Raw genomic sequence first — 24926 nt, 5'->3', positions numbered from 1 at the left:
TCTTGACTTTGTTCTTCAGGGCTCCTCAGGGAAATGCAGAATACCATAGATGACTTGCCATGTGCTTAATAGACGTGAGTCTATACACATTTGAAAGACTCTAATTCAACCCTCCCACTTCCTGGGAATTTACACCTTGATCCCAAAGAGAAAATACCACCGGCAACTATGTAGTACTCCATAAATATTCTACCACTGCCATCCAACAAGCCTCTGCACAAGCATCAAAACCTTCAGAGGCCTACATTTTCAGCTCTTTACCGCCATGACTTTTGACACAGTCAAGAACTTCCTAGTTCAAGTGATGTCACCATGGGGTGCTCCACTCTAGGTACTGGCACATCCTCACACTGGTGATGGGAGAGCTTTCTAGCAGTGTCCTGCTGCATATGTGTAGGTGACTCCTTGTGCAGTTAGTATCTGTTAGTTGCACATGCAAGGTGCGGTGCCTCGGTTCCCTTTCTACCATCCTCCGCAGCAGACAGAGCTCCTTCACAGTTGCCTTTCTCAGACCTGAAACATGGGGGGAAAAGTTCAAAAGTTCCTTAGTTTTTGTCTTTTTTGCAAGTATTCATTTCCCCCCACCCCCACCGCTCTTCCAAAAAAAAGAAAATCGTTCTTCCCCTGCTCAAGATGCCTGGTTCACCAGGATTCAAGAGGTGCAATTCATGCAGAGACGGGCACTCCTCTTGTATAAAATGCTTGGGAGAATTCAGCAGGTTGTTTAAACGAGTGGCTGATGCACAAGATATAGACCTACAATAAGTGCAGGAGAAGCAACATAGACTCCTCCACATCCTGCAGTCTTCCATATCCTCAAAAATAGTTCCCTGTGGACGAAGCCATTCTTGACCCAACTGATGCCATCTGGCAGACACCCAATTCCCTCATGCCCACTAACATGAGGGCAGATAGAAAATACTTTGTCCTTGCCAAGGGGATGGACTTCCTCACATCCCTTATCTCTTCCCCCCGCCCCCAAACTTCCTAGTGGTCAACTCTGTCCAAGCCAAATACCCCTAATTCTAGTCCCTCCCTCAGGATAAAGGACCATAAGCGGTTCAACATACTGGGCAGAAAGGTCTGCTCCTTGGCCACTCTACAGTTGCGGGTCGCCAGTTACTCAGCACTCCTTACCTATTACGACTACACCAATTACTCAAAATTGCAAGACCTTGTACAGTTCCCCCTGGAACAGAAGTGCCCTTAACTTCAGGCCATAATTCAAGAGTGTCACACCATAGCCTGTACAGCACTCCAAGCAACCGTAGACATTGCAGATGCTGCCACACACAGCACCACCATGGAAATTGTCATACTCAGGGCCTCATAACTCTAAGCCTCAGGTGTACATAGGGAACTGCAACTCAAAGCGGAAGTCCTCTCTTTTGATAAGACAAACTTGTTTGCTAGCCAAACCAATGAGGTCTTGCACTCCATGGAAGACTCTTGCACAACCCTCAGAACACTGGGGAAGTATACACCTCCGAATAAATACCAGAGGTATAACACCTATTCAAGCCCAAGGGAGTCACACAAGTATCCTAATATGACTTCAAACAAAGGCACAGACAACAGAAGTGCACACCACGCCGTCAGGAACACACTAACATCAACCAACTGTCTACATCAGCGTTTCCCAAACCATGGTCCGCGGCCCAGTACCAGGCCGTGGGGAAAAAAAAAATGACGGGCCTTAGCGTGCCTGGTGGCTGCCAGCCCTTAGGCCGATTCGATCCATTCGGTCAAATCAGGCCCCACGCCCCTGCACCCGGAAGTGCCGGCGAGTTAAAAGCAGAGGCCCTGCTCCACCACTATGTGGAACTGGGTCTCTCCCCAGCTCTGCCTGGAGCAGGCCCCAGATCTCCTCTCTCCCCCCGCCACGTTTGCGGCTCCTCCTCCTCGCTGCCCATGCGCGGCGTTGCACGTGGGTGGGGAGGGTGCCCGGGCTTGATGTAATGTCACGGCCCGGGGTTTTGAAACCCATGGAAGGCACGTGGCGGGGCCTGGCTGGCTCCGGGTTCGGCCTCTGGGGCCTGAGTGCGGACTCCAGCCCCGCAACGTGGAAGGAGAAGGTAGGGAACTGGCTCATGCGGCGGGAGAGGAGGGAAGAAGGGGCTTGGGAGGGGAAGGCACCAAGGGACGGATGCAGGAGAGAGACAAAAATACCAGGAGCCAAGTGCAGACCATGAGGGAAAGGGGAGGTGTCAAGTGGGAGGGGGGACAGGGTGATGCTGGCAGAGGAGAGAAGAGGGGAAGGGCATTGGGGGCTGGAGGGGAAGGTGCTGGGAGAAGGCTTTAAAGAAGGGGTGGGCATGAGGAAGGTCAGGATGGAGCAAATTGTGTGTGAGGGCACAGAGGGGCAGGAGGGGAATGGGGCAGAGACTGGTGATGGGGTGGGTATTAGGGAAAAAGAGGGCAAAGGGAGGCACCAGGAGGGTGCAGGGCTAAGGGAAGGTGCAGGTGCCAGGTGATTCTGAGGTGAGGAGGAGAGGAGAGCTGGCCACCGGAAGCAGAACTGGACGGGGGAATCAGGGCAGGCTGGGGGGATTGGGGGGCTGGTGGAAGCAGGGCTGCCGGGGGGGTGGGGCGGTGAGGTTGGGGGCAGGGAGCTGACTGGGGAAGATGTGGACGGGGTGGGAGAAGCGGCCGCTGGAAGGAGGGCTGGATGCAGGCAGCGGGGCTGGCCAAGGGAGATTTGGAGGAGAAGCGGGGGAGAACTGGCTGCCTGGGACAGGGGCTGGGGGAAGTGGGGGCTGGCCAGAGGCACAGCAAGGGGAGCAGGGGGGAGGAATGAATCGGCCTGCAGGGAGTGGGACTGACCCGACCCCATTCTCTCCTCCTCCCCCCCCCCCCCCTCCACAAAGCACGACTTAGTCTGGCACGGGGATTCTACTGTCCGTCCTGTCGTCGTCCCCCCCCCCCCCCACACACACACACACCCCACACCCCTCGAGTAGTTGTAAACTATCTGGCTGGGCACATTTGCTAGCCAGGCAGTTCGAAACTACAAACTGATACATCTAGTAATAATACAACTTATCTACTGAGAAAATACGAGATATGTTATATGTCTGGTATTTTCTCAGTTTGTTTTTTGTGTGTTTATATTTTTGGGCTGCAAAAGGCAGAACTGGAAAAAAAAGGGTTCCAATTACAGTAAAAAGTTTGGGAAACCCTGGTCTAACCAGCCTTCTGTCTGTCTTACAGCCCATTTATCCAATCCAAATTCCTTAACTTGCAGGCAAGAATATTGTGGGTAACCATATCAAAAGCTTTGCTAAAGCTGGCACTGGGAGATTTGGGAGGACCAGAAACAACTTATTTGAATATTCATCATTTGATTAATGAATATGCAAATTAACATTACTGGTCCTCCAAAAGTTCGTGAATGGATTTACTGGTCCCTGTGTCAAAAAGTTTGGGAACCCCTGGTCTACATCAAAACAGCAAATTTTAACATTTAGTCGAGGGCTCAAGCAACATCCCTGCCATACTATTGTCTGTCGTGCAATCTCCAATTTACCCACCAGCTGCAGTCCTTTTTCCGTCAATGGACTGAAATAACATCAGACTGGTGGGTTTTAGAGATCATCTGGGCTGCTCCAAACCCTTCACATCCTTTCCCTTTACCCATCCCTCTTCAGGGACCCATCTCATGAAGACCTCCTACAAATAGAGGTTAAACATCTGCAGCAAATTGGGGCCATAGAACCAGTTTCATCAGCCTATCAAGGAAGAGGGTTTTATATTCAAAATACTTCCTTTCACAGAAGATGACAAATGTCAATGTTGCGCTCTAATTTTTGGTTTAATCCCGACAGCATCAGTGGCCCAAGAGGTTCTCTCCACAGTGTCTGGGGCAATTCACTCACAGCTCCAAAACTCGCATCCTCGAAATGGACACTGCTCTTAAGGTACCTCGAGTGGAGCACACAAGGGGGGGGAACATCAATCAAAGAAGAGAGTTACTCACTTTGTGCAGTAATAGGAGTTCTTCAAGACATGTTCCTGTGGGTGCTCCACTATCCTCCTCCCCTACTTTTGGAGCTGCTTTGGGGCATGCCCAAAGGTAGAGAAGGAACGGAGGTGCTGCATATACAACTAACAGCACGAGGAGATACCACTGTGCATGTGCAACAGGGCACTGCTAGAAAGCGCTCCAATTGCTGGAGCCAAGGACCCACCAGCACCTAGAGTGGAGCACTCATTGGGAAACACATTTCAAAGAACTCTCATTACTGCACAAGATGAGCAACTCTTTTATTGATGCCTACCATTTCTGTCCCCCAGCTTTTGGGTCAATCTCTCACTTTTTGCATACAATTATGATTTATCATGGCAGACAGTTGGCTTCTAGAAATTATTCACCATGGTTACACCCTGAAATTTCTCTCCATCCACTTTCCCCTCTCTAGTCCCTCTTCAGAAACTGCTCTCAAGGAGATTGTCAGGATACAGGTCCCTTTTCAGCAAGGGGCTATAGAATAATTGCCATTCATTATCAAGGGTATTCCTCGTTACTTCTTTCCCAAAATAGAAGCAGGGTGGTGGAGGCCTTTCTGGGCAACTGAATATCTTCGTCAAATTCAGGTTGCTTACACTTGCATCAATAATCAATCTCCTCCCCCCCCCCCCCCCAAAAAAAAAAGTAAATGTGATTAATTGTTCTCCATATGAAAACTTCTTTTTTCTTGGAAAAGAATAGGAGGACCCAGAGGCAGATGGAATAGACAGGCTTATTTTGCTTTGAACCCCAAACTGTGCAAGTGAGCACAGAGTTAACTATATCACACTTTTATCTAAGTTAATATGTTAATATGCTACAACTTCTCCCAGCCCTTATTTACAAATGAATATAGTTATACTGCCCCTGTTTGCAGCACTCTTAGCTTAAGCATGCTATTTATTGAGCTGGCAGGAACCTGGGTTGCAATAGGACAGTACCTGTAAGAAATTTTTAAGTTACTTTCACGGCTGTATAATCTGTACTACAGAATTGCTTCAGTTCCTGATTAGTCAGACATTACCAGTTCAGAGTCCTTCCCTTTGGATTAGCATTAGTGCTCAGGGTATTCAAAGGTTTCCCTGTTGGCTGTTTCCACTTTTCCTGTATTTTGATGACTAGATCTTACCTAGTATTAAGTCACTCTAGCCACATGTTCAGGTGGCCTTTTTTTTCCTGCTTCCATTTCTGGCAAAGTGAAGTGTTTGCATAAACAAAGAAAAGTCCATTTTGCCACCACACCAATGATATACTTAATCAGAGTGGCATTGGACTCCATTTTCAGAAAGCCTTCCTCCTCTTCCCCCCCCCCCTCCCAAACGCCCACCCCGGGGAAACATTTCAGTTAATAGACAAACTGATAACAGGTTATTCAAAGACAAAAGACTATGGTTAATGAACACTCTTTGCTGGGCTGCATGGCCTTGTGTACGTAAAACACTATTTGTCAGACTTCATTTATGCTGTGTATAGTCCTGGCTTTTGTCCTTCTTGACAGAGGATGACCATATAAATACCAGAGTGACCATTGTCTCCAGGGTCATCACATCTTGTAATCTGGTAGGCCCACTTTCACTTGAGCTGAAGCAAGTCAAACTCATGCTAAATATTTGCTTTGTTTCCAAGTAATGTTATATAGCATCACTGTAGTCTTTTATATAAAGCTAGCAGAGGTGGAGCAAAAGTCTCTTTGCATAGTAGCCATCAGGCTTTTGGAATTGGTACACCAGAAACCACATGGTTACCCGAGCAACTTACCTTCCAGGCATTCAGAATAGACAACCCAAGCAGGCACTTCTCTGCAATTCTGTCATGAGTGAGACATTCAGATAGCTGGGAGTATATCAATGGGCTCTCCTTGTACCGAGCAAAGAGGAAACTTCGCCAATACTGCTCCAAAGCAATTATAGGCAGTGACTCTCTCCTGCTGTCATGAATGGGCCAACTTTGATGCGCCTTTCCACACATTCCCCTGCTACCATAGGTGTTAGAAAAACTCAGTTGTGATAGGACAAGAGTCAATCTCATAGCACCCAACTTGCCCTCACAACTTTTGTTCCCAGAACTTCTGAGAATGTGAGCCCTTTATCCTATCAGGATTAATTCCTCCTATCTTCTAATTGAGGAAGATGACAAAATCAAATACTCCATTGGCCCCCACTGTCTTTTTATGCCCTCAGTCTGGATCATGAGGAAGGCAAGTGTGTGTGTGTGTGTGTGTGTGTGTGTCTGTACTAATGGACATGGCTTGTTGAGAATCTCTAGACTCAGGCACATGGCGTGCATTCACACCTGTGGCATACAGATAGGGATCACACATCTTGAGGGACCTCCAGCTGCAGGTGAGAATCCTCCATATCTGATCACTTCAGAGATTCTTTTACACTCCTAAAACAGTCTGGCTAATGGGCTTTTTGTAATGAACATTTCTTTCTTCCAGAGGTGACTTCTTAAACTAGTATTTTTTTAAAGAACTTTTATCACGCACATTGTCCTCTTTTGAAAGGTGCATTTTGTAGAAATTAAATGGTTCATTTTTGTAAACCATAATGTGCTGATTGCGAACTGAAAAATAATGTAGTGCTAGGGCCTCAGTTGTCCTCTTTAACAGAGCATTAAACTTGTGGGAAAGTGCTTGATGGGAACTTCAGTTGCTGAGCAGCCTCAGCTGCTGATGGAGTTAAAGGCACTGCAGGAATCTTTTACATTTTAGTGTCTTCATTTTTATGCAAATACCTTGAGTTGTGGTTCGCAGATGGTAATGGCACTTTCCTTTTTGGGTTTGTGCTAGAGGTAAAATCCCATATAATTGGTTACCTGGTTAAACATGAAGTTCTTGGAGTGTTTGCTCGTGTACATTCAAGTTAAGGGTGTGTGCCGCGTGCATGGATTCTGGAGCTTTTCCCTTAGTACCCATTGAGCCAGTCAGGGAGCCCCTCTAGAGTGGCACCAGTATATCAGTGCATATATACCCCTGCTGGCGCCACTCTAGGAGGGCTCCCTGGTTGGCTTGACAGGTACTGCTAAGGGAAAAAGCTCCGGAATCTGTGCACACCGTGTGCATGTATCTAGCTGGAATGGACATGAGCAGCACATCTTGAAGAACAATAGTTACGAGGTAAGTAACCGGTTTTTTTGTTTTTGTTGTTCTACTTCTGGAGCAACCAGAAGTAAACCATGTAATTGGTTAACCAGTTAAACATTACGTTTTTGCTGGAGCAACTCCTGTCTGCAGCCCTGGTCTGCGAAAGGTCCTTCCCCTGCCCATGGTGGGCAGGGAACTGCTCTAGCCCCCCCACCAGTTAACCAGAACTAGGATGTCACCCGTTAATGGTGATGGTTACTAGTTAACCTTTCACATCCCTAGTTTATGCCTAACATAACCAAAATGTATGCCAGTTGTCTATAATTGTTCTGATGCCGTTGAAGGTGAAAAAATGAGATGTCTTCAGTGAGTGGTGTCCTATCTGCAGCGGTGCTGGTGTACTTTTCACAGGAAAAACTTGTGCGAGCTCTTTTGATTTATCCTCGTGGTTTGATGTCTGTTACGACATATTGACTGAAGTAAAGGTTCTATTTAAAATATCATGTCAACACACATATTGAAAGCAATAGGAGTTGTGCCAGAGCATAAGGTAGGGCAGAAGAGTCATTTTCTATTTTTCAGTGCTTTTAGTGGGGTGTTGTAGATTTCAGTTAAGCTAAGATTGTAAATATATATTAACTTGCCTTAGCACAGCAGCCAGTTTCTCTCAAGTGATGATTTTTGTTCTCATCCTTAACAGCAAGAACCAATCATGACTAATGTATCGGTTTCTGGTACTATTTAAGATCTTTGAAAAATAGCATCCATTTTTAGGGCTCTGGAATGTCCTAGGAAACCCTTCACCATAGCAGTTCTACAGAGATCTGTGGCCTGAAAAGGCAAATACAGAGAGCCCATCTCATTGAAACACTTATGCTAACAAATGGAAGTTCTAAAAATGTTCTACAGGCTCCTCAATCTGTCAGTTGCTTGTAAAGATAGAAAACTAGTTCTGCTAAAACTTGGACCCAACCAGCACTGGCAAAGGATGAGGAAGGGTAGGATGACACCATACTGTCCCATCAGGAGACAGTAAAGGCACTCGGGGTACTTTTGTCTGGGCCTTGAGTTGCCCTGCAGCTGAGCTTTGCAGGGAGCATGGTGTTGGTGTCTCGGAGGTGCCCCACAGCTGGGTTCTGAATGAATGGGAGTGCAGGTGTCTGAGCTTTGGGGGACCTGCACAGCCCCCTCTACCTTCCTCCAACTGGAACTTGGGTTGTTGATGGGCTTCTTTAATTCTCTATTCCTGTGGAAATCTTTTTGCTATTGTATGTATTGACAAGTATTTTGATGTTAAATACTAAAATAACTGGAATCAGAGTGATTATAGTGTTGTTTTAGCAGATAAGTTATGGAGAACTTTGTAGAATTATTCTTGGCACAGAACACCTACAGGAGTACTATTTTCACTTTTCTATTTTCCTCTCCTCTTCCAACTATTGTTTTGTGTGGGGGACGGGAAGCATTGTTGGTAGAGCACAGATGCAGATTTGTGCTCTACCATCTGCAAAAATGAGGCACAGATATCTGCATTGACAACTGTGGATGTACATACCTACAGATATCAAAGTGAAATCTGCAGATTAGCAGGGTTCTTGATAAAAAATTTGTATCCACATACAGGCAGTCCCCGACTTACGCGGATCCGACTTACGTCGGATCCGCAGTTACGAACGGGGCTGCCCCAGAGAACACGGACTGCGGGACCTCGCGGTCCTGCCGCCCATGTATTCTGGGGCTTTCTCTGCGTCTCCCTGGTCTGCAGACCAAGAAGACGCAGAGCAAAGCTGCGGGGGGGCTCGGGCAGCGGGGCACCCCAGGCGCGCCTGAGCTGCTCCGCTGCCGGCTTCCCCGAGGCTTTGCAAAGCCGCGGGGGAAGCCGGCAGCGGGACAGCCCAGACGCCCCGCGGCTGTCCTGCTGCCGGCGTCCTCAGGCTTTGCTCCCCGTCTTCCTGGTCTGCTGGTCTCCAGCAGACCATGGAGACTGGGAGTAAAGCCGCGGAGGACCCAGGCGGCGGGACGGCGGTGCTTCTCGGTCCGCCGCCCGTGTCTTCCTGGTCTGCCGGGTTGGGGGGGGGCGCAGTTAGTACGCCCCCCCCTCCTCCAGCAGACTAGGCTTTTCTCCGGACGCCTGTGGCAGAGCAGCTGGGGTGCTGCCAGTTGGTCCCGCAGCGCCGCTCTGGGCGCTACTGGTCCAACCCAGCAGCACCCCAGCTGCTCTGGTCCTGATTCAGCCGCTGCTGGTCAGTTTCAGCAGCGGCTGAATCAGGACGCCTGGGGCAGAGCAGATGGGGTGTTGCTGGGTTGGTCCAGTAGTGCCGAGGAGCGGTGCTACTGGAGCAACCCAGCAGCACCCCAGCTGCTCTGCCCCAGGCGTCCTGATTTAGCCGCTGCTGAAACTGACCAGCATTGACTACAGGAAGCCCGAGGCAGAGTTGCTCTGCCCCGGGCTTCCTGGAATCAGCTGCTGATCAGTTTCAGCAGCAGCTGACTTGGGGACGCTTGGGGTTCTTAAGTTGATTCTGTATGTAAGTCAGAACTGGCGGTCAGTTTCAGCAGCGGCTGAATCTGGACGCCAGTTCCGACTTACATACAGATTCAACTTAAGAACAAACCTACAGTCCCTATCTTGTACGTAACCCGGGGACTGCCTGTACATATCAGTAAAAATGAGCTGCAGATACCTGCATCTACATTTGTGGATATAAAGCAAATAATCTGTGGTTTTGAAGGGCTCAAATTGTTGGAAAGCAAAACTGTAATATTAGAGGTTATTCATTAACTATTTTCACTTTTCTCTCTCCTTCCTCCTTAATTGAATTTTGTCTCAGTAAATCTAACCTTATATGTCAAATTTAACTTTTGTTCCTAATCATGCTTCTTCCCTATCTTTGCTACCTTCCCTTTCTCATACCAATAATCTGTCATCAGAAATGGCAAAGATGTGACTTTAGTGATGATTTGTACATATGGGAGAAATTGAGATCTTCCCTCTCGCTTAAGTCTTCTGTCCTAAATCTGAGGGGTGGGGCCTCTGGTGCCATGCGCTCTTAGTTGAGGGAGGAGACCTCATGCGCTCCCCTGTTCCCAGGCCTGGATTGGCCTGGGGCCAGAGGAGAGCCAGGTGGGCTGCAGGCCGGATCTGCCTACAGACCCCATCTTGCCCAACCCTGACCTAGTGTCTGAACTCTGTCCTGGAAGAGAGATACTTAGTTGACATAATTTGTTTTTTAAATGCTAGAATCTTATTTTTGGGTCTTTTTTTTTTTTAGTCTGTATGAGAATAATATAGGATGTTTTGCTCGGCAGTAAAATATACTGAAAAAATTAATGTCCTTTGTCAACCAGCTCTATGCTGCGGTACCTATCTGTCTTATATTTTTTGTTTGGATAAAAGAACTGATTTAAGTTCTCTCAGATGAGACTCAGATAATATCCTGTATTTAAATATAGTGGTGGCTTGAGAAAATGGCAAGCAGTAACTTGACATTGTAAGTTTACATGGTACTAATTTGGTCTGGAGAGCTTATTATTTGAGACTGAAAATACATACGTCAAGAATTCTGGTCAAGGAAGGTCTGGGGGCTTTTAAGGAGAACATGTAGGGAAGGCTAGAGCAATGCCTCTGACCAGTTGTTCCCTCTAAGATTTTCCATCTGTGAGCAGAGTGAGTTTTGTCTTGTACACCAATATTGAGGTTATGGGCACTTCTTCGGATGTGTGCCACCAGGGTATCCTACCAGTTAATAACAAATATCTTTTATATATTTTTATTTTAAATATTATGGAAGAAAGAATACTAAAACAAGTGATAATTAACAAGGTGCATGACTTTAAATATAAAATCAAATAAAATTAATACTGCAAAATTTTCAGTAGCCATGTGGTGTGTATTTATATGCAAAAATGTGTATATATATTCTCTTCTGGAAAAGTGGTCCTCCCTTCATCAGATGCTGAAATTGGATGTTTTCTCAGCAGTCTTGATTATGCCCCATTTGTGATGTATTTTATTGTCCTTCCACAGTACTCTTTGGACTCCTTGGTTTTGCTTTCTATTTCTGATTTATTTGAACAAGGGTTTGATTCTTTTGAGTTACCTGAGGGCTATATCTTGCCATGGACTTTTAAATAAGTGTCAGCATTTATTTTAATTGACAGCTTTGTTTTTAAGTGATAGCACAATAAGGCCAAACTCTCTCCCTAGGTTTTGTGATAAAAGCCAATGGGCCAATTTATTGCACTGTTGGTCAGCCCAGGTCTGTATACTGGAAAGATGCCCATGTGAATGAAAAAAGAAACTTTTTTGTTTGGTCACTTATACACTGAGGCCAGGGAAGCAATCCTGTACTGCTATATTTGAGTTAAGGACTTTTTAATGCAGTTGGTTACTATAGAATATGAGGACCGCTGTATGTGGCCTTTTGCTTCCTTGTAATATGAGGTTTGCACCATATCATCCTGTGATATGCATTGTTTCAGGCTCTGTTTTGGGGAGACGTACCAAGTTGGTGCCTTGTACCTTGCCTGCACAGCATTTGCCTTGTTCACAGAAGAGCTGAATCCCACATTAATACTATATTCTCCCTGATCCACTAGAAAAAACACAGCTTCCACCACCTTTAGACTTTCTGCAAATATGTAAGATAGTTCAAGATCTCAGTCTGGTCAGATTGAGAAGTAATGAGTAGTCCTGTGACATCTTTGATACTAACAAAATATATAGAATCCTGATCATTCGTGGGTAAAATCCACTTCATTAGATATGCTGGTTTCTGTTTCCACTTCATCAGATGAGTTGAAGTGGGTTTTACCCATGAAAGCTCATCATTCTATATATTTTTGTTAGTCTCTAAAGTGCCACTGGACTACTCATTGTTTCTAAGGTTGCAGACTAACATGGCGGCCCTTCTGAGAGTGAGAAGTAGTCTGTTGTGGCATTAACATTGTGCACAATTAGGAAACAAAGGAAACCCCCAACAATGCAAATTACTTACTTCATCAAAGGCCAGTTAGAAAATCCAGCTGACCCAATTTCCATTCAACTCCAGTGTATGGCCCAGAAGAAAAGACCAAAGAATAGAGCACTTGGAGCCTGTAAGGAAGGCATATCCATGAGTTCATCTATATCCCGCCTCCTTCCATAATGTATATGTGTATCCGTAAACATTGCTATGAATTCAGTTAAGGAATTGAAAAATGTATTTTGCCACTTTAAAACTCTGAAATGACACTTTTTAAACTGACACAGTAAATTGCATACATAGCATGGATTACAAAAAGCAAAAAAAAATTATTTCCACACTGCAATTTTCATAGGGAAGGATTTTCTTACCAATCACTACAAACTTTCCAGATTAGGATTCTTTGTTTTATTCAGCAAGAAACCTTTTGGGAAGTTCTTTTCCTGTGCTGCTGTCACACACTAATCTGTCTTTGTATCTTAACTTTGATCAGCAGTACAACTTCCTTTACACATGGGAAATTGTTTTCAAAGATGTGAGGAAATTAACAAACACAACCATCTACTGACCTCCTAGAACTCTTTTATTCCACTCTCCTCCCCATTCCACCCTTCATTCTTCTTCTGTTACTGGAAGATTTCATTTAATAGTCAGTAAACACTTGCAACTTGAGAGCCCTCATGCCCAAAATGGAGTCTGCTCTGCAAGCAAAAGAAAAGGTTCTTGCAACAATGCACCAGGCAGAGTCCCTGCCGTCCAAGGGACACCTGTTCCAAGCCCCCTGGAGCAAACCCACACTCACTGGAATAGTACAATAAATATCAGAAGGGGAAGTACTTACAGTGGGCTGAATAAAGGGGAAAAAATGGAGAATATGCAGAGAAGAGTAATACAGGGTTATGCCTGTCAGAGCTGGAATTGGGACCCAGTAGGGACAGCCTCACCATGCCCCAGCTCCAGCCAGATCACACAGTGGCAGCCACCCTCCATCCATGCAGCCCCAGCCAGCCAGGCTGTGTGGCATTCCGCGTAGCCAGGACCCACCACCATGCCACTCACCTTCCAGCAGGAAAGTGAGTAGTGAGCACTGTTGCACGGCTCTGCAGACTAGGTGGGTAGGCCTAGAATTTTTTGTGTGAGGCTGCACAAGTGCGCATGTTAGAGGGAACTATGCCTCTCTCTGGTTCAGAATTTAAACCCTATCCGGATTATTCCCTTTGGCCTATCTGGTAAGGGTGATAGTTAATTACATTGTAGTTTTGTATACTGTCAGTTACTTATGACATTCCATTTCAGGATCTTTTCAGTGACCAAAGCAGCAAATAATTAACTTTTATATCTGTCTCAGAGGGGTAGCCATGTTAATCTGTAACTAAAAAATGTAAACAACAAATGGTCCTGTAGCACCTAGACTAATAAAAAATATATAGCTTTCGTGGGCACAACCCACTTCTTCTGAGCCATGAAAGCTCATATGATTTAATTTTTTTTTTTATTTCTAAGATGCTACAGGGCCATTTGTTGTTTTAGAGTTATTTTATAGCTAAGACAATCTTAGGAAAACCTCCATAGTCTCTTACTTGATCAAATACAAAATTCTCAGTCTGAAAGTCTGCTTGCACTTTGTTGGGTAGGATGGGTGATATGATCTATCATAACTGTTTTTACTACACATTTAGCTTTTCAAACTCCCCAGGAAATTGAACTTTGTCCCAATATGTCTAAGATGGGGGAAGTGTGTGTTTAGTCAAAAGTCCTCTTAGCAGTGTATTTGACTGCTAGAAATTCAAGGGAAAGAGCATGATTGTTATACTGCAGTTCAGCAAAGGACACCATTTGAGCGTTTATACTTTTTATTCTTTTTGACATTATAATACCTGAACTAGCTTGTGAGTGATCCAAAATAACCCAACTTCCGTACAGTGTGATACAAAATAAAAAGAGAAGTTCTTTTTATTTTTAGATCTGAATGTGGACGTTGGATCTGGACATGACACATTTGGAGAAACATCTTCAGAGAGTTACAGTTCTCCTTCTAGTCCACGACATGATGGGAGGGAAAGCTTTGAAAGTGAAGACGAGAAAGACAGAGGTTGGATTGGTGCTCTGTGTGTGTGTGCGTGTGTGTGCGTGTGTGTGCGTGTACTTGTTTGTACACCTCATTAGGGCAAATAATGAGTTTTACTACTTACTCTGGAATGCTCTACTTATGGTCTGGTTTAATCTTTATTCCTATACTCTATTTAAAAGTAGTGTAGTTGTGATTGCCTCTGTCATTACCACATTGCCAGTTGGTCAGGATTCAAGTTGTCATTGCTGTTTCAAAGTGTTTTGCAAAGTTAAGTAATTCACAATTCTAGGTATATTCAATTTGCCAATTCACTAATTTTATGACTCCATGAAAACAGTACTCCCAGGAATTTCACTAAGGTTTTCCTCTTCTTTCCAAAACACTAAAGCTATATTAAGTGACACTTAACTTACATCCCAGTACACATTTGTGTTGATGGTAAAGAACACCTAGATAAATTTTAAAGTATTGATGCCTAGAGGCAATAAATACTCACCTTGTAATATTTAATTTGTACCATTCATTTTATACTATTATAACTACTTGTCTCACATGCATTCCTATGAAAATAGGAAAATGTAATTTGTGTCTTCCAAAGATTAGTAAATAAACAGTGGATTTGACTGTAAAGGAGTATAGTTCATGGAACATGGCACGCCCAGAAAATAGTGAAGAAATAAATCTCCTGCACACACACGCACACACAGTTCTGTAACAAGTTAAAGATTTACTTACAATAATGCTACAACTTTTTGGCAGTTTTCAAAGTTTTTATAACTGAAAAAAGTTGTGGGTTTTTTTGGTGGTGTGCTTTTGGTTTTTGGGGGGGGGGTTGATTTTAATTACCAAGTTGTATGAAATGCAGTGAGATGATGCACAGATATTGCATTTGTTCACTACAGGATCAATGTCACTTAGGTTTATTTTTGAAATAAGGAGAATGTTCTGCTGTCAGCTTTCCTTATAGCAGCTATTTTCACAAGCTTTTTAAAATAGCTTTTAATTTTACTTTAATATAAATTATACAAATCATAAGATAAATACATTGCTGCTAACATACCCCTGATGAAAAAGGAGCAATGCTCAGCGTTATACCAAATATAAAAAATCCTCACAATGAGATTTGAATGTAAGATTGCTAATGTGTGTCACAATTACACTATCACTCTTTCACCTGTAATGTCTCTCAAGTTGACAAGTCAAGAAAAACTTGTTTTGTGGGGGATATGAAGTTTTTCCACCTTCTGTAACTTTGTATGTTTGCTTTGTAAAAGATTTCAGCTCGTTCCTGCCTCAGACTTCCTGCATAGCATTTTTAAACTCTTCTGTAGGTTCCTTATAAGTAGCCCTATCTCAGTGCCTTATACTAGTCTACATTCAGTGTTTTTTGTGGGTTTTTTTGTGTTTGTTTTTAAACAAAACCAAATGTGATGTTGAGTGAGGATATATACAGAATATATTGTGGAGCTGGATAAACACAAGGCTGGGGTAGAAGCCAGATGTGAAAAGGAGACCATTGGGAGTAACGCTTTGTGGCATGCACTGCATAAGATGGACTTAGCGCTTTTTTTTTATGTAGACACTAGTAAATTGTTTCATCACATGTTTAGTTTTTAGGAACACTGTCAAGATATTATTGTATATATCTTTAAATATCCCTACTGATAATATTTTCATCTTTTGTCATCTGAATTGATTTTTTTTTCACCATTTACTTGTGCTTTATTTGCTCTGAATGGTGGTCTAGTAGTCAAGTCTGCTTTCTGGCTTTCATGCACTAATATTACATTTGGGCTCTTAACATGTAAAGACCTGTTAATTTTCAAAGCATTTCTTGTATTTAAGAGATGAGTAAAAACATTTCTTGGTGTTGTAAAATGTAGCAAACCTCTGTATGTAAATTTCAATGCTAACCATAGTTGTTTCCAGTGCTGTAGGTCAGTGGTTCTCAAACAGGTGTCCAGGGTTCTCTGGGGGGCCGTGAGTTAGGTTTCAGGGGTTTTGCCAAATATGGCCAGCATTAGGGCCCAGGGCAGAAAGCTAAAAATCCACGCAAGCCCCATCACCCAGGACTGAATTCAAAGGAGAGTTAAGCTTTGCAGAATCCCTTGTGATGTATGGTCCTGGGCATTTGCCCTGCTTGCTTCTCCCTAATGCTGGCCCTGGCTTTTAGATGGAGAAAAACAGTTGTGCCGCAGCTGGGTCATGGATTTTTTGGAGCACATTGGGGGTTGTCAAAGGAAAACAGTTGAGAGCCCCTGCTGTAGATTTAGTTGTATTTGACAGCGTAGCAGATGGAAATGTTTTGACTGTCCTTAAAGATAAAGTACTGTAGCTGAAAAGTTGTCACAATATGTATGGTGTATCTGAGATCTTTCCTCTTCCCCTGCCACCCATATTTTGAGAACTGTGCCATCTGGGGATATAATGACTTCCCATCTTTCCAGGTGGATGGAAGTAGTTTTTAATATGATCTGCACCCTCCACTTAAACTTATGGATATGTAAGTCTCAGACACAAAATAGCAAGTAGATTATTTGGTGTAAGCAACTAATGGAGAACAAAGTAGATATGCCTCTACTTGAAGTGAGGAAAAACAGTAACTCAAATTGAAAAGGTGGATAAACAGTCTTGAATTTATTCTGTGTTGAGATGAAATAACACTTATTTGTGCCATGAAATTTAGTAAATCTCATTTGCATTTTTAATTTTTCACTAATGCTTTCTCATCCACAGATACAGACAGCAATTCAGAGGACTCTGGGAAACAAAACGCATCTAGGTTTACTGTTTATGGTGCTGTCAGTCCATCAAGCATCAACACAGCAGCTCAGATTTCTTCAGTGAGTAACGAGAATGGAAGCATTTCAGAGGATCCTTTAAATTCTAAGTTTCAACACATTTCATTTATGCCTGCCTTACACTGTGTGATAAACAATGGTGCACAGAAACCTGAAGCTGTAGTTCCACCACCTATATCTGCTGATGGTAAAACAATGGGAATGCTTGTTACCACTCCTGTTGCTATATCACCAATGAGAGAATCTGCAAATTCAACTCCAGTTGGAATAGGGCCAGTGACTTCTGGTGAATCCGAAAAACGCCTTGAGCTGTTGGCTTCCTCTCTACCAGTACCGTCCACTTTCCTGCCACATTCTGTCCAGCCTGGTAGCCCAGCTTTGCACTTGGCAATACATAGATTGAAAATACCCTCTCCGCAGGGATCGTCTGAAAGTTGCACGGTAAATGGAACACAGCAACCAACAGGAAACTTAAACATTGGCTCACCGAATACTGCCTTTATCCCAGTTCACAGCCCAGGTAGTTTTCCAGGATCCCCAGTTCCTAATGCAGATGCCATCACAAAACCGACATCCCAAGTGGTAGGACTGAATCAAATGGTGCCTCATATTGAGGGGAACACTGGAGCAATCCCTCAGCCTACCAGTCTAAAAGTAGTTCTTCCCACAGGTGGTCTTTCAACAGCACCTCCACCAGCTTCCTATACTTTACCTGGCACTCCTCATGCTACCAGTGGGTTGCCCAACCAGAATACAAATGTGCTGAACAGTGTAGCAAGTCCTACACCACCTCAATCAGCTAGTTTAGGTGTTGGTCAGATCCAGTCAACTATTCCTCCTTCAATACCTACCCACACACCAGGCCCTGCCCCTAGCCCAAGCCCTGCTTTAACACACAGCACTGCACAGAGTGACAGCACATCCTATATAAATGCTGTTGGAAATACTAACACTAATGGGACTTTAATGCCTCCACAACCGTTGGGGTCTGGGGCTTGTGGTTCTTGTGGACGTAGATGCAGCTGTGGGTCCAATGGAAGCCTTCAGATCAATAGCTATTTTTATCATAATCCTATTCATGGACAAGTCTACAGAGTTCCACCTTTCTTCACTCTGCCATCTCTTTGCAATGGCAGCTACCTCAACCAAGCACATCAAAGCAATGGAACACAACTTCCTTTTTTCCTGCCTCAGACTCCATATGCAAATGGACTGATGCATGACCCAGTAATGGGAAGCCAAGCCAACTATGGTATGCAGCAGATGGCAGGATTTGGGAGGTACTATCCTGTATATCCAGCACCTAATGTAGTTGCCAACACAAATGGATCGGGGCCCAAGAAGAATGGGAATGTTTCATGTTACAATTGTGGTGTAAGTGGACACTATGCGCAGGACTGTAAGCAGTCATCTATGGAGGCCAATCAGCAAGGTAATCATGATAACTCCCAACGGACTTGTTTTTGAGTTTACTAGTTTCTATTTACCTTACTGACCATGCTGTTTCTGTTCATGCAGAAAGGTGTGTGCGTGTGTGTTTGTATAAATGTACGTTGTGCACTAGTTGTCTGCTATAAAACTGCAAAAAGGCTTATCTAGGCCCAATAATCAAAACACTGGGGGAAACTGAGTTCACAGGTACTAAACTAATTTTAAAAGGGGTATGAAAAGAGGCTAGGAAATTGACCCGTCTCTGTTCTAAACTGTTACTCTTTTCTCTGGCTTTGGGTAATATTTTTAGACTTGCATGATATTAATGTCAAGTCTTCTATCCCCTTTGTTTTGGGAGAATTCAGTAGCAAAAAGGAGTGGAAATTGTTAGGTACTATCTATGATACATGGCTTGGATTTCTAAAGTGTGTGAAGATTTGGAAAACAAACTGGTCGTTCAAATACGTTTACCTCTGTAAAACCTATTATATGTAGGTGGGTTTTGTTTGATTTCTAAGACAGCTGCCGCAAAAAAAGATGTTGACATAGACACTACTAAGAAATCAAAATTTAAGTGATGTCAGTTTTATAACTTCTATCCTCTTTCCATTCAAAAAAGAGGGGAAAACAATGTTTATACCTGTAGAACATTAAATACATTTTTTCCATTACCTCCTTTCTGATGCTCTGTGTGTGTGTGTCTGGTCTGACTTCAATCATTTTTGCCAAACTTGAACATGAAAAATTTATCTTGGTGTTTTTTGGGATCGCTTTTACTTAGCATTTTTCCAGGGGAAATAGTATTTTACATTTTCACATTGGATTTCATTTATGCTGACACTTCATCAAGGAGATGAAAAACTAAGAAGTTTGAGCCCTCCTTTTAAATAAGATTGGAGAACAAGATAGTGCCTTTTGAAGAGCATGTCCATTTTGATACCTTATAGTGGTTTGTAATCTGTTTAATTGTAAGCTGTGACTTAGTAGTTCTCTTTCCTGTTTTAGGCACTTACAGACTGAGATACGCACCTCCCCCTCCCCCTTCCAATGATACCTTGGATTCTGCAGACTGAAACAAGTAAACATTGCCTACATGACTAACTGAAGTTTGGGGAATTGGTGGGGGGAGAAGGGAAATGTTTCCTGTGGTCTTGCATTTGGGATATTCCTGGTTTTATATTCTTTTTGGAATTTTTCATTGCTCTTGCACCTCTGTTCAATACAAAAGAAGAAAACTGAGTCTTTGATCTCCTGGTTCTGCAAAAAGCTTGCATAATGCATGTAACTCAAACACACAGCCAAACAATCAAAAGAGCATTTGAACCATACTTTTGCACTGAAGACTTGAGACATGTGCAATGTTTACTGCATTTTTTTAAAATGTCCTATGACCTCTGACATCACTGGTGGAGCAGCCATATGGTTGAAAGAAGAAACTTAGTTATGTTCCCTCACAAAACCCCTCTTCTGTCCCATCCTGCCTCCAGCCTATTCTCCTTATGCTGCTGTATTTTTCTCTCACACTTTCATTGTGTCCTCATGGTTTCATTGGACAGTGAGAATATTTGGCAACTTGTACAGAATTTGTCCATGCTTTACTAAATTGTTATAGTCATGAATTATGTGGGGAAATTGTTTAGTCTTCCTGTGAGGAGTGAGACTAAAGACTGGCAGAATAGTGTGTATGTGTATGTATATGTAATGTCTTTGTAATACATACACACAGCTCTTGGGTCCAGAGTAAATAGAAGTACTTCAGGTGGGAAAGGAATGAAACTGTGGACATGAATAGATTTATGAACAAGCTTCAACTGAAAGGTTTTGCTTCCATTGTAGTGGTTAGTCTGATTTTTGTTCCAAGAGACAAAGTGGGGGTGGGGGGAAAACTGGTATGAATGTTGCATTCCATGTGTTCGCATTTCTCATGAAAAGCTGACAGTGAGTCCTTTTTTAAAAAAAGCTATTCTACTTCTGTGTGAACACAGAATGATTACTTGATGGATTTGATTTTTCCCTAAACTATTAGTGTTGCATCGTATTTAGAATGTAAATGGTTTATTTCAGTCTGAACAAAAGTTATGTTTTTCTACAAAATAGTCAGGTATTAGTTTTAGGACCTGTCTACCAAATAGCAAAGTCACTATTTTATAATAATTTACCACTGTGTGATTATGGTATAATGTGAGAGCCTGAAAAGCGTGTGCTAAGATGGTATTAATCATGTTGGTGTCATGTCAGTAAGTTTAATGCTGCTGTATTTTTATTTTTAAAAGCCAATATGTACTAAATTGCTTCCAGGTAATATTTGATTTCCTGAAGTGCACTGAGGTTATCTGGAAGATTGAGTGTATTTTTCATGACTGCTGCATTCAACACCGATGAACAATACCACTGTATATCCATAGGTTTTTGGCATTCCTCACAAAATGAAAGATTTTTTTTTTTAAGATGCTGGTATGCAGTAGAGGGACAAAAGAAAAATTGTATTGGGGTTCAGCTGCCTAATTGCTAAACAAACTTGAAGGGGGGGAAAAAAAGCTTGATTTATTAAACTTCTTCATGGGTAGCATTTATATTTATAGCATCAGTATACATTGACTCTTCCCCCCCCCCCCCCCTTGGGGTAGGCTGGGAGAGGGTAGATGAAAGCTTTAATTTAAAAAGAAAAGAAAAAGCAAGTAGTAAATGGAAATTATTTTCATTAAAAATCTTTTATTTGATCTGGGTATTTTTGGACCGCATTATGGAATGAATTAACTGCATTTGAGTTTAAGTGAGGGTGTTAAAGCACCAATGGACTCACATTGTGAATTACCTGCCAGTTGTACTTTATGGAACTTATTTTATGATTTAAAATACTGTACTGTAAATAGGAGGTATGTTACCTTCTCTTTATTTGTATGTTTACCATATACTTTGATATTTGAAATGTTATGTACTGGAAAGGTCACTTATATTTCTAGAAAAGATTGGATTTTATGCAACCTTTTTTCCTTGAATTAACAGCAATAAAAAAAGAAAAAAAGCATCTATCTGTAACTATTGTTCTTTATCACTCATAATAACATTAATAAAATAGGAGCAGAGCACCACTTGTTTTTAATAAGGAACTTGATTGATTGACTGGAAAGTGGCATGTATTGAACCATTTTGTATGAAGTACTTTGATTTCATATCCTAAGTAAGGCCATGGTATTTTGGACTGGCTAAATAAATACAGGCTATTATGAAACACATGAAAATAAATGAAGGAATGAGGTGGTCTGGGGCAACAATGGGTTAAAGCCTTAGGGATCTCAGTAAAATGTAGCTAAATCTAGGTTGGGCATGTCTTGGACTTAAGATCAGCCTCTGTTCTGATATGCTTTTTTGGCTCAAGTGAAAGCTTTGAGTCCCTAATGCTCTATGGAGAAATCAACATACCTAATCATAGTACCTGGCAAGTAAGTTGTCTTATCATTTTCCTTATTCTGCAGCTGAAAATAGAAGGCACAGAGGCCTGCAATGGCTGAAAATCCAAGCCTCTGCCAAGTGGTACTTCAGTGTTAACTCCATAACAGGGTAACTTATTGTGCAGCCTGTCCTGGCTAAGTAAAAAACAGAAGGCATCCTGCTCCCTCTGTCACCTGACTTTCCTTTTTTCATATGCAGAGCTCCACAGTTCCAGAGCTTAGTAGCAGCGTTAAAACCATGCACCTTGTCATGACTGCACAATTAAGTACACCAATCTTAGGTTCACTCCTAGCCAATGCAATAGTTACTGCAGTTTTTCATGTCCATGCTACCTTCCTTCTGCCACTAGAGTGCTTCCCCACTGGACAGTGTGGGGGGACTCAGAGCCCAAGCTGTCTGCCTTGTGCATCAACAGCCAGGGCTGTCTGCTTTGGATAGAGCCCTGCTGCTGGACATCAACAAGTGATGTAAATAATGCAGTGTCTACACATAAGATGTGTGGTCCAAAGACTGGTACGCTAACACTAGCTGTCTGAGGCAAAGCTCACATTTCCACCTGGCTTGGCCCCCCCTATACTTGCCAATTGCTCCATGGGCCTGTTGTAAAGTGCTAACTTCCCCTTTTCTAATTACAAATAGATTTGTCAGTTGCTGATCATTGAAGGTTTAGGCCTCTCTAAAGAGCAATGTGATCAAGATTCCTAGTTGCTACCATAAACCAAATAATTTTATCTAGACCTTTGAATTGATGATCTGTAATGAACAGCAAAAGGCAAGTCACTCAGTCTGCTTAATTTGCACTCTGCTGGGTTTATGATCTGAGAAGACCTTCAGTTGTAGAAGAACTGCATTGTAAACACTATACTTAGAGACATCAAAGATGCTAGTTTATTAAACTCATCTCTAGTAGATGGAGCTCTTGGTATACACAGTTATCATAGTGAGAATTGAAGAAATAAGGACAATTGAAAACAAAACCTGTATCATAGGCATCTGGGTACTAGTAACACTGAGTATTTCATATAATAAATGCATAGATTGTAGACAGATTCTAGGACGGTAAAAGTAGCATTTCCTTAACCTTCGGAATGGTTGATAGACTTCCTTTGTCCTTCTAGAAGTTTCATTTATTCTTCCAAATGTACTTTCCTAACTTTAGGATCTACTACAGCACAGTGCTTACAACCAGATTGTGCACGTACCTGGTGAGGATGTGCAGTAATGTACCAAAAACACCCTTTGTATTCTCTTTATACTGGTATAACTTGTCTAATGTGAGTGAACAAGTGAACCAAAAATGTCCCATATGAATGATTTAAAAAGAAACTTACGAAAAGCAGGTTAGCACAATGACATTGAATAAATCATTTACATTGGTAAAATATGATAGTTTAATAGCATTTGAGTGCATTATATCTGCAATATCATTTATTCCCTAGCTTTGGAATACTCTTCCTGGGTATAAAATAGTCCTGCTTTATCAACTTCTATGCTCTGTTGCAAGGCATGTTTTCCCCTAATATTGGAGGGCTCAGCCACTTGAAGATGCGGTGTATGTTTTAAGCTAACAAGTGCTTAGATAATTGAGTGGAGGGGAGTCCTGAAGTAATTAACATGTTGAGAAGCATAAAGAACAAAGGATAAATACTCCTTCTCTTGAACATGTGTAAACTTAAAACTTGTAAAAACTTTGAGACTTTTTCCCCCTAACTGTTCAGATTAGAATTGACTCCAAGCTTCTGAAATAAATCAGTTTTGTAATAAGTTTCCAGAGGCTCTAGAGTTAATTATTCATTACTGTAAAAGTATCTTTCATCTGGGCTGAATCCTGAAATTCTTTATAGCATAGCCATATGCCCCTGCGTTGAAATGTAGTTATGCAGTATGCCCACACAACATTAGTTTTTAAGATTTCCTCCAGAAGTCTCTACAATCAGTAAAGGTCAGGGAACTCATTTGCTTATGAAGGAGAAAGGGTTGAATCAGCCCTACTAAGATTTATACTTATAATTTCTATGGATTCTAAACTAGACCACTAAACCGTTCCCTCAATGTGCAAAATTCTTGAATTATACTTCATGCTAACATTGTGGGTGGAGTAGAAGTAGAGTTTTTTAATTTAAAAAAAAAAGTAGGGTTTGGAATACACTAGAGATGAGCTAGTCTTTTGGATTTCATTGGCTGTTTTACCCATAACCACATCTAGTTATTGACAAGTTTAAAACCAGCAATTGTATCAATTAGCTATGCAGATAACTGTTTTTATAATTAGGTAGTTAACCATCTCAAATACATTATCTCATTGAATAATTAGCACAGGAGTCAACCTATATTTTTTTAAACATTAAAATCTATGAGAATTTCAATACTGGGTCAGACCAACTGAGCATTTAGCCCATTATCCTGTCTCCTGATAGTAACCCGTACCAAAGCATCAGAAGTATACAGAATACAGGCCGTCCCCAAGTTACGCGGATCCGACTTATGTCAGATCCGCAGTTACAAACGGGGCACTGCCTCTCCCTGGTCTCCAGCAGACCAGGGAGAGGAGGCAAAGCGGGGGACGGGGAGCAAAGCAGAGCAAAGCCACAGAGCCCAAGGGCAGCAGGACAGCTACGGCGCGTCTGGGCTGTCCTGCTTCCCCCATGCTCCACGGCTTTGCTCCAGACGCCTGTGGTACAGCAGCTGGGGCGCTGCCGGTTGGTCCCGTAGCGCCGCTCTGGGTGCTACTGGACCAACCCGGCAGCACCCCAGCTGCTCTGCCCCAGGCGTCCTGATTCAGCCACTGCTGGTCAGTTTCAGCAGCGGCTGAATCAGGACGCCTGGGGCAGAGCAGCTTGGGTGCTGCTGGGTTGGTCCAGTAGCACCGAGGAGCAGCGGCGCTACTGGACCAACCCAGCTGCTCTGCCCCAGGCGTCCCCAAGTCAGCCGCTGCTGAAACTGACCAGTGGCTGACTACAGGAAGCCCCTGCCCCGGGCTTCCTGGAATCAGCCGCTGATCAGTTTCAGCAGCGGCTGAATCTGGACGCCAGTTCCGACTTACATACAGATTCAACTTAAGAACAAACCTACAGTCCCTATCTTGTACGTAACCCGGGGACTGCCTGTAGATCAG

At 42.9% G+C, this 24926-nt stretch overlaps 1 protein-coding gene across 5 annotated transcripts in view; it reads left to right on the top strand.

Annotated features, from left to right (window-relative positions):
* Positions 1 to 21386, top strand: part of ZCCHC2 (zinc finger CCHC-type containing 2) — an 86377-nt gene extending 64991 nt beyond the window's left edge. For 3 of the 5 annotated variants that reach the window (XM_075921379.1, XM_075921377.1, XM_006122892.4), the window contains 3 exons: positions 14019 to 14147; positions 16863 to 18359; positions 19364 to 21386. In XM_075921379.1, the coding sequence (XP_075777494.1) occupies positions 14019 to 14147; positions 16863 to 18359; positions 19364 to 19431 (1694 nt within the window). In that variant the 3' untranslated portion in view covers positions 19432 to 21386. Of the gene's footprint in view, positions 1 to 14018; positions 14148 to 16862 lie in introns of all 5 variants that reach the window. The other 2 variants (XM_075921380.1, XM_075921378.1) reach the window with 2 other exon arrangements.
* Positions 21387 to 24926: the final 3540 nt, after the last annotated feature.

The sequence above is a fragment of the Pelodiscus sinensis genome, chromosome 2 (assembly GCF_049634645.1).
Source record: "Pelodiscus sinensis isolate JC-2024 chromosome 2, ASM4963464v1, whole genome shotgun sequence".
Taxonomy (NCBI): Eukaryota; Metazoa; Chordata; order Testudines; family Trionychidae; genus Pelodiscus; species Pelodiscus sinensis.
This window is presented reverse-complemented; position numbering and strand designations above follow the sequence as displayed.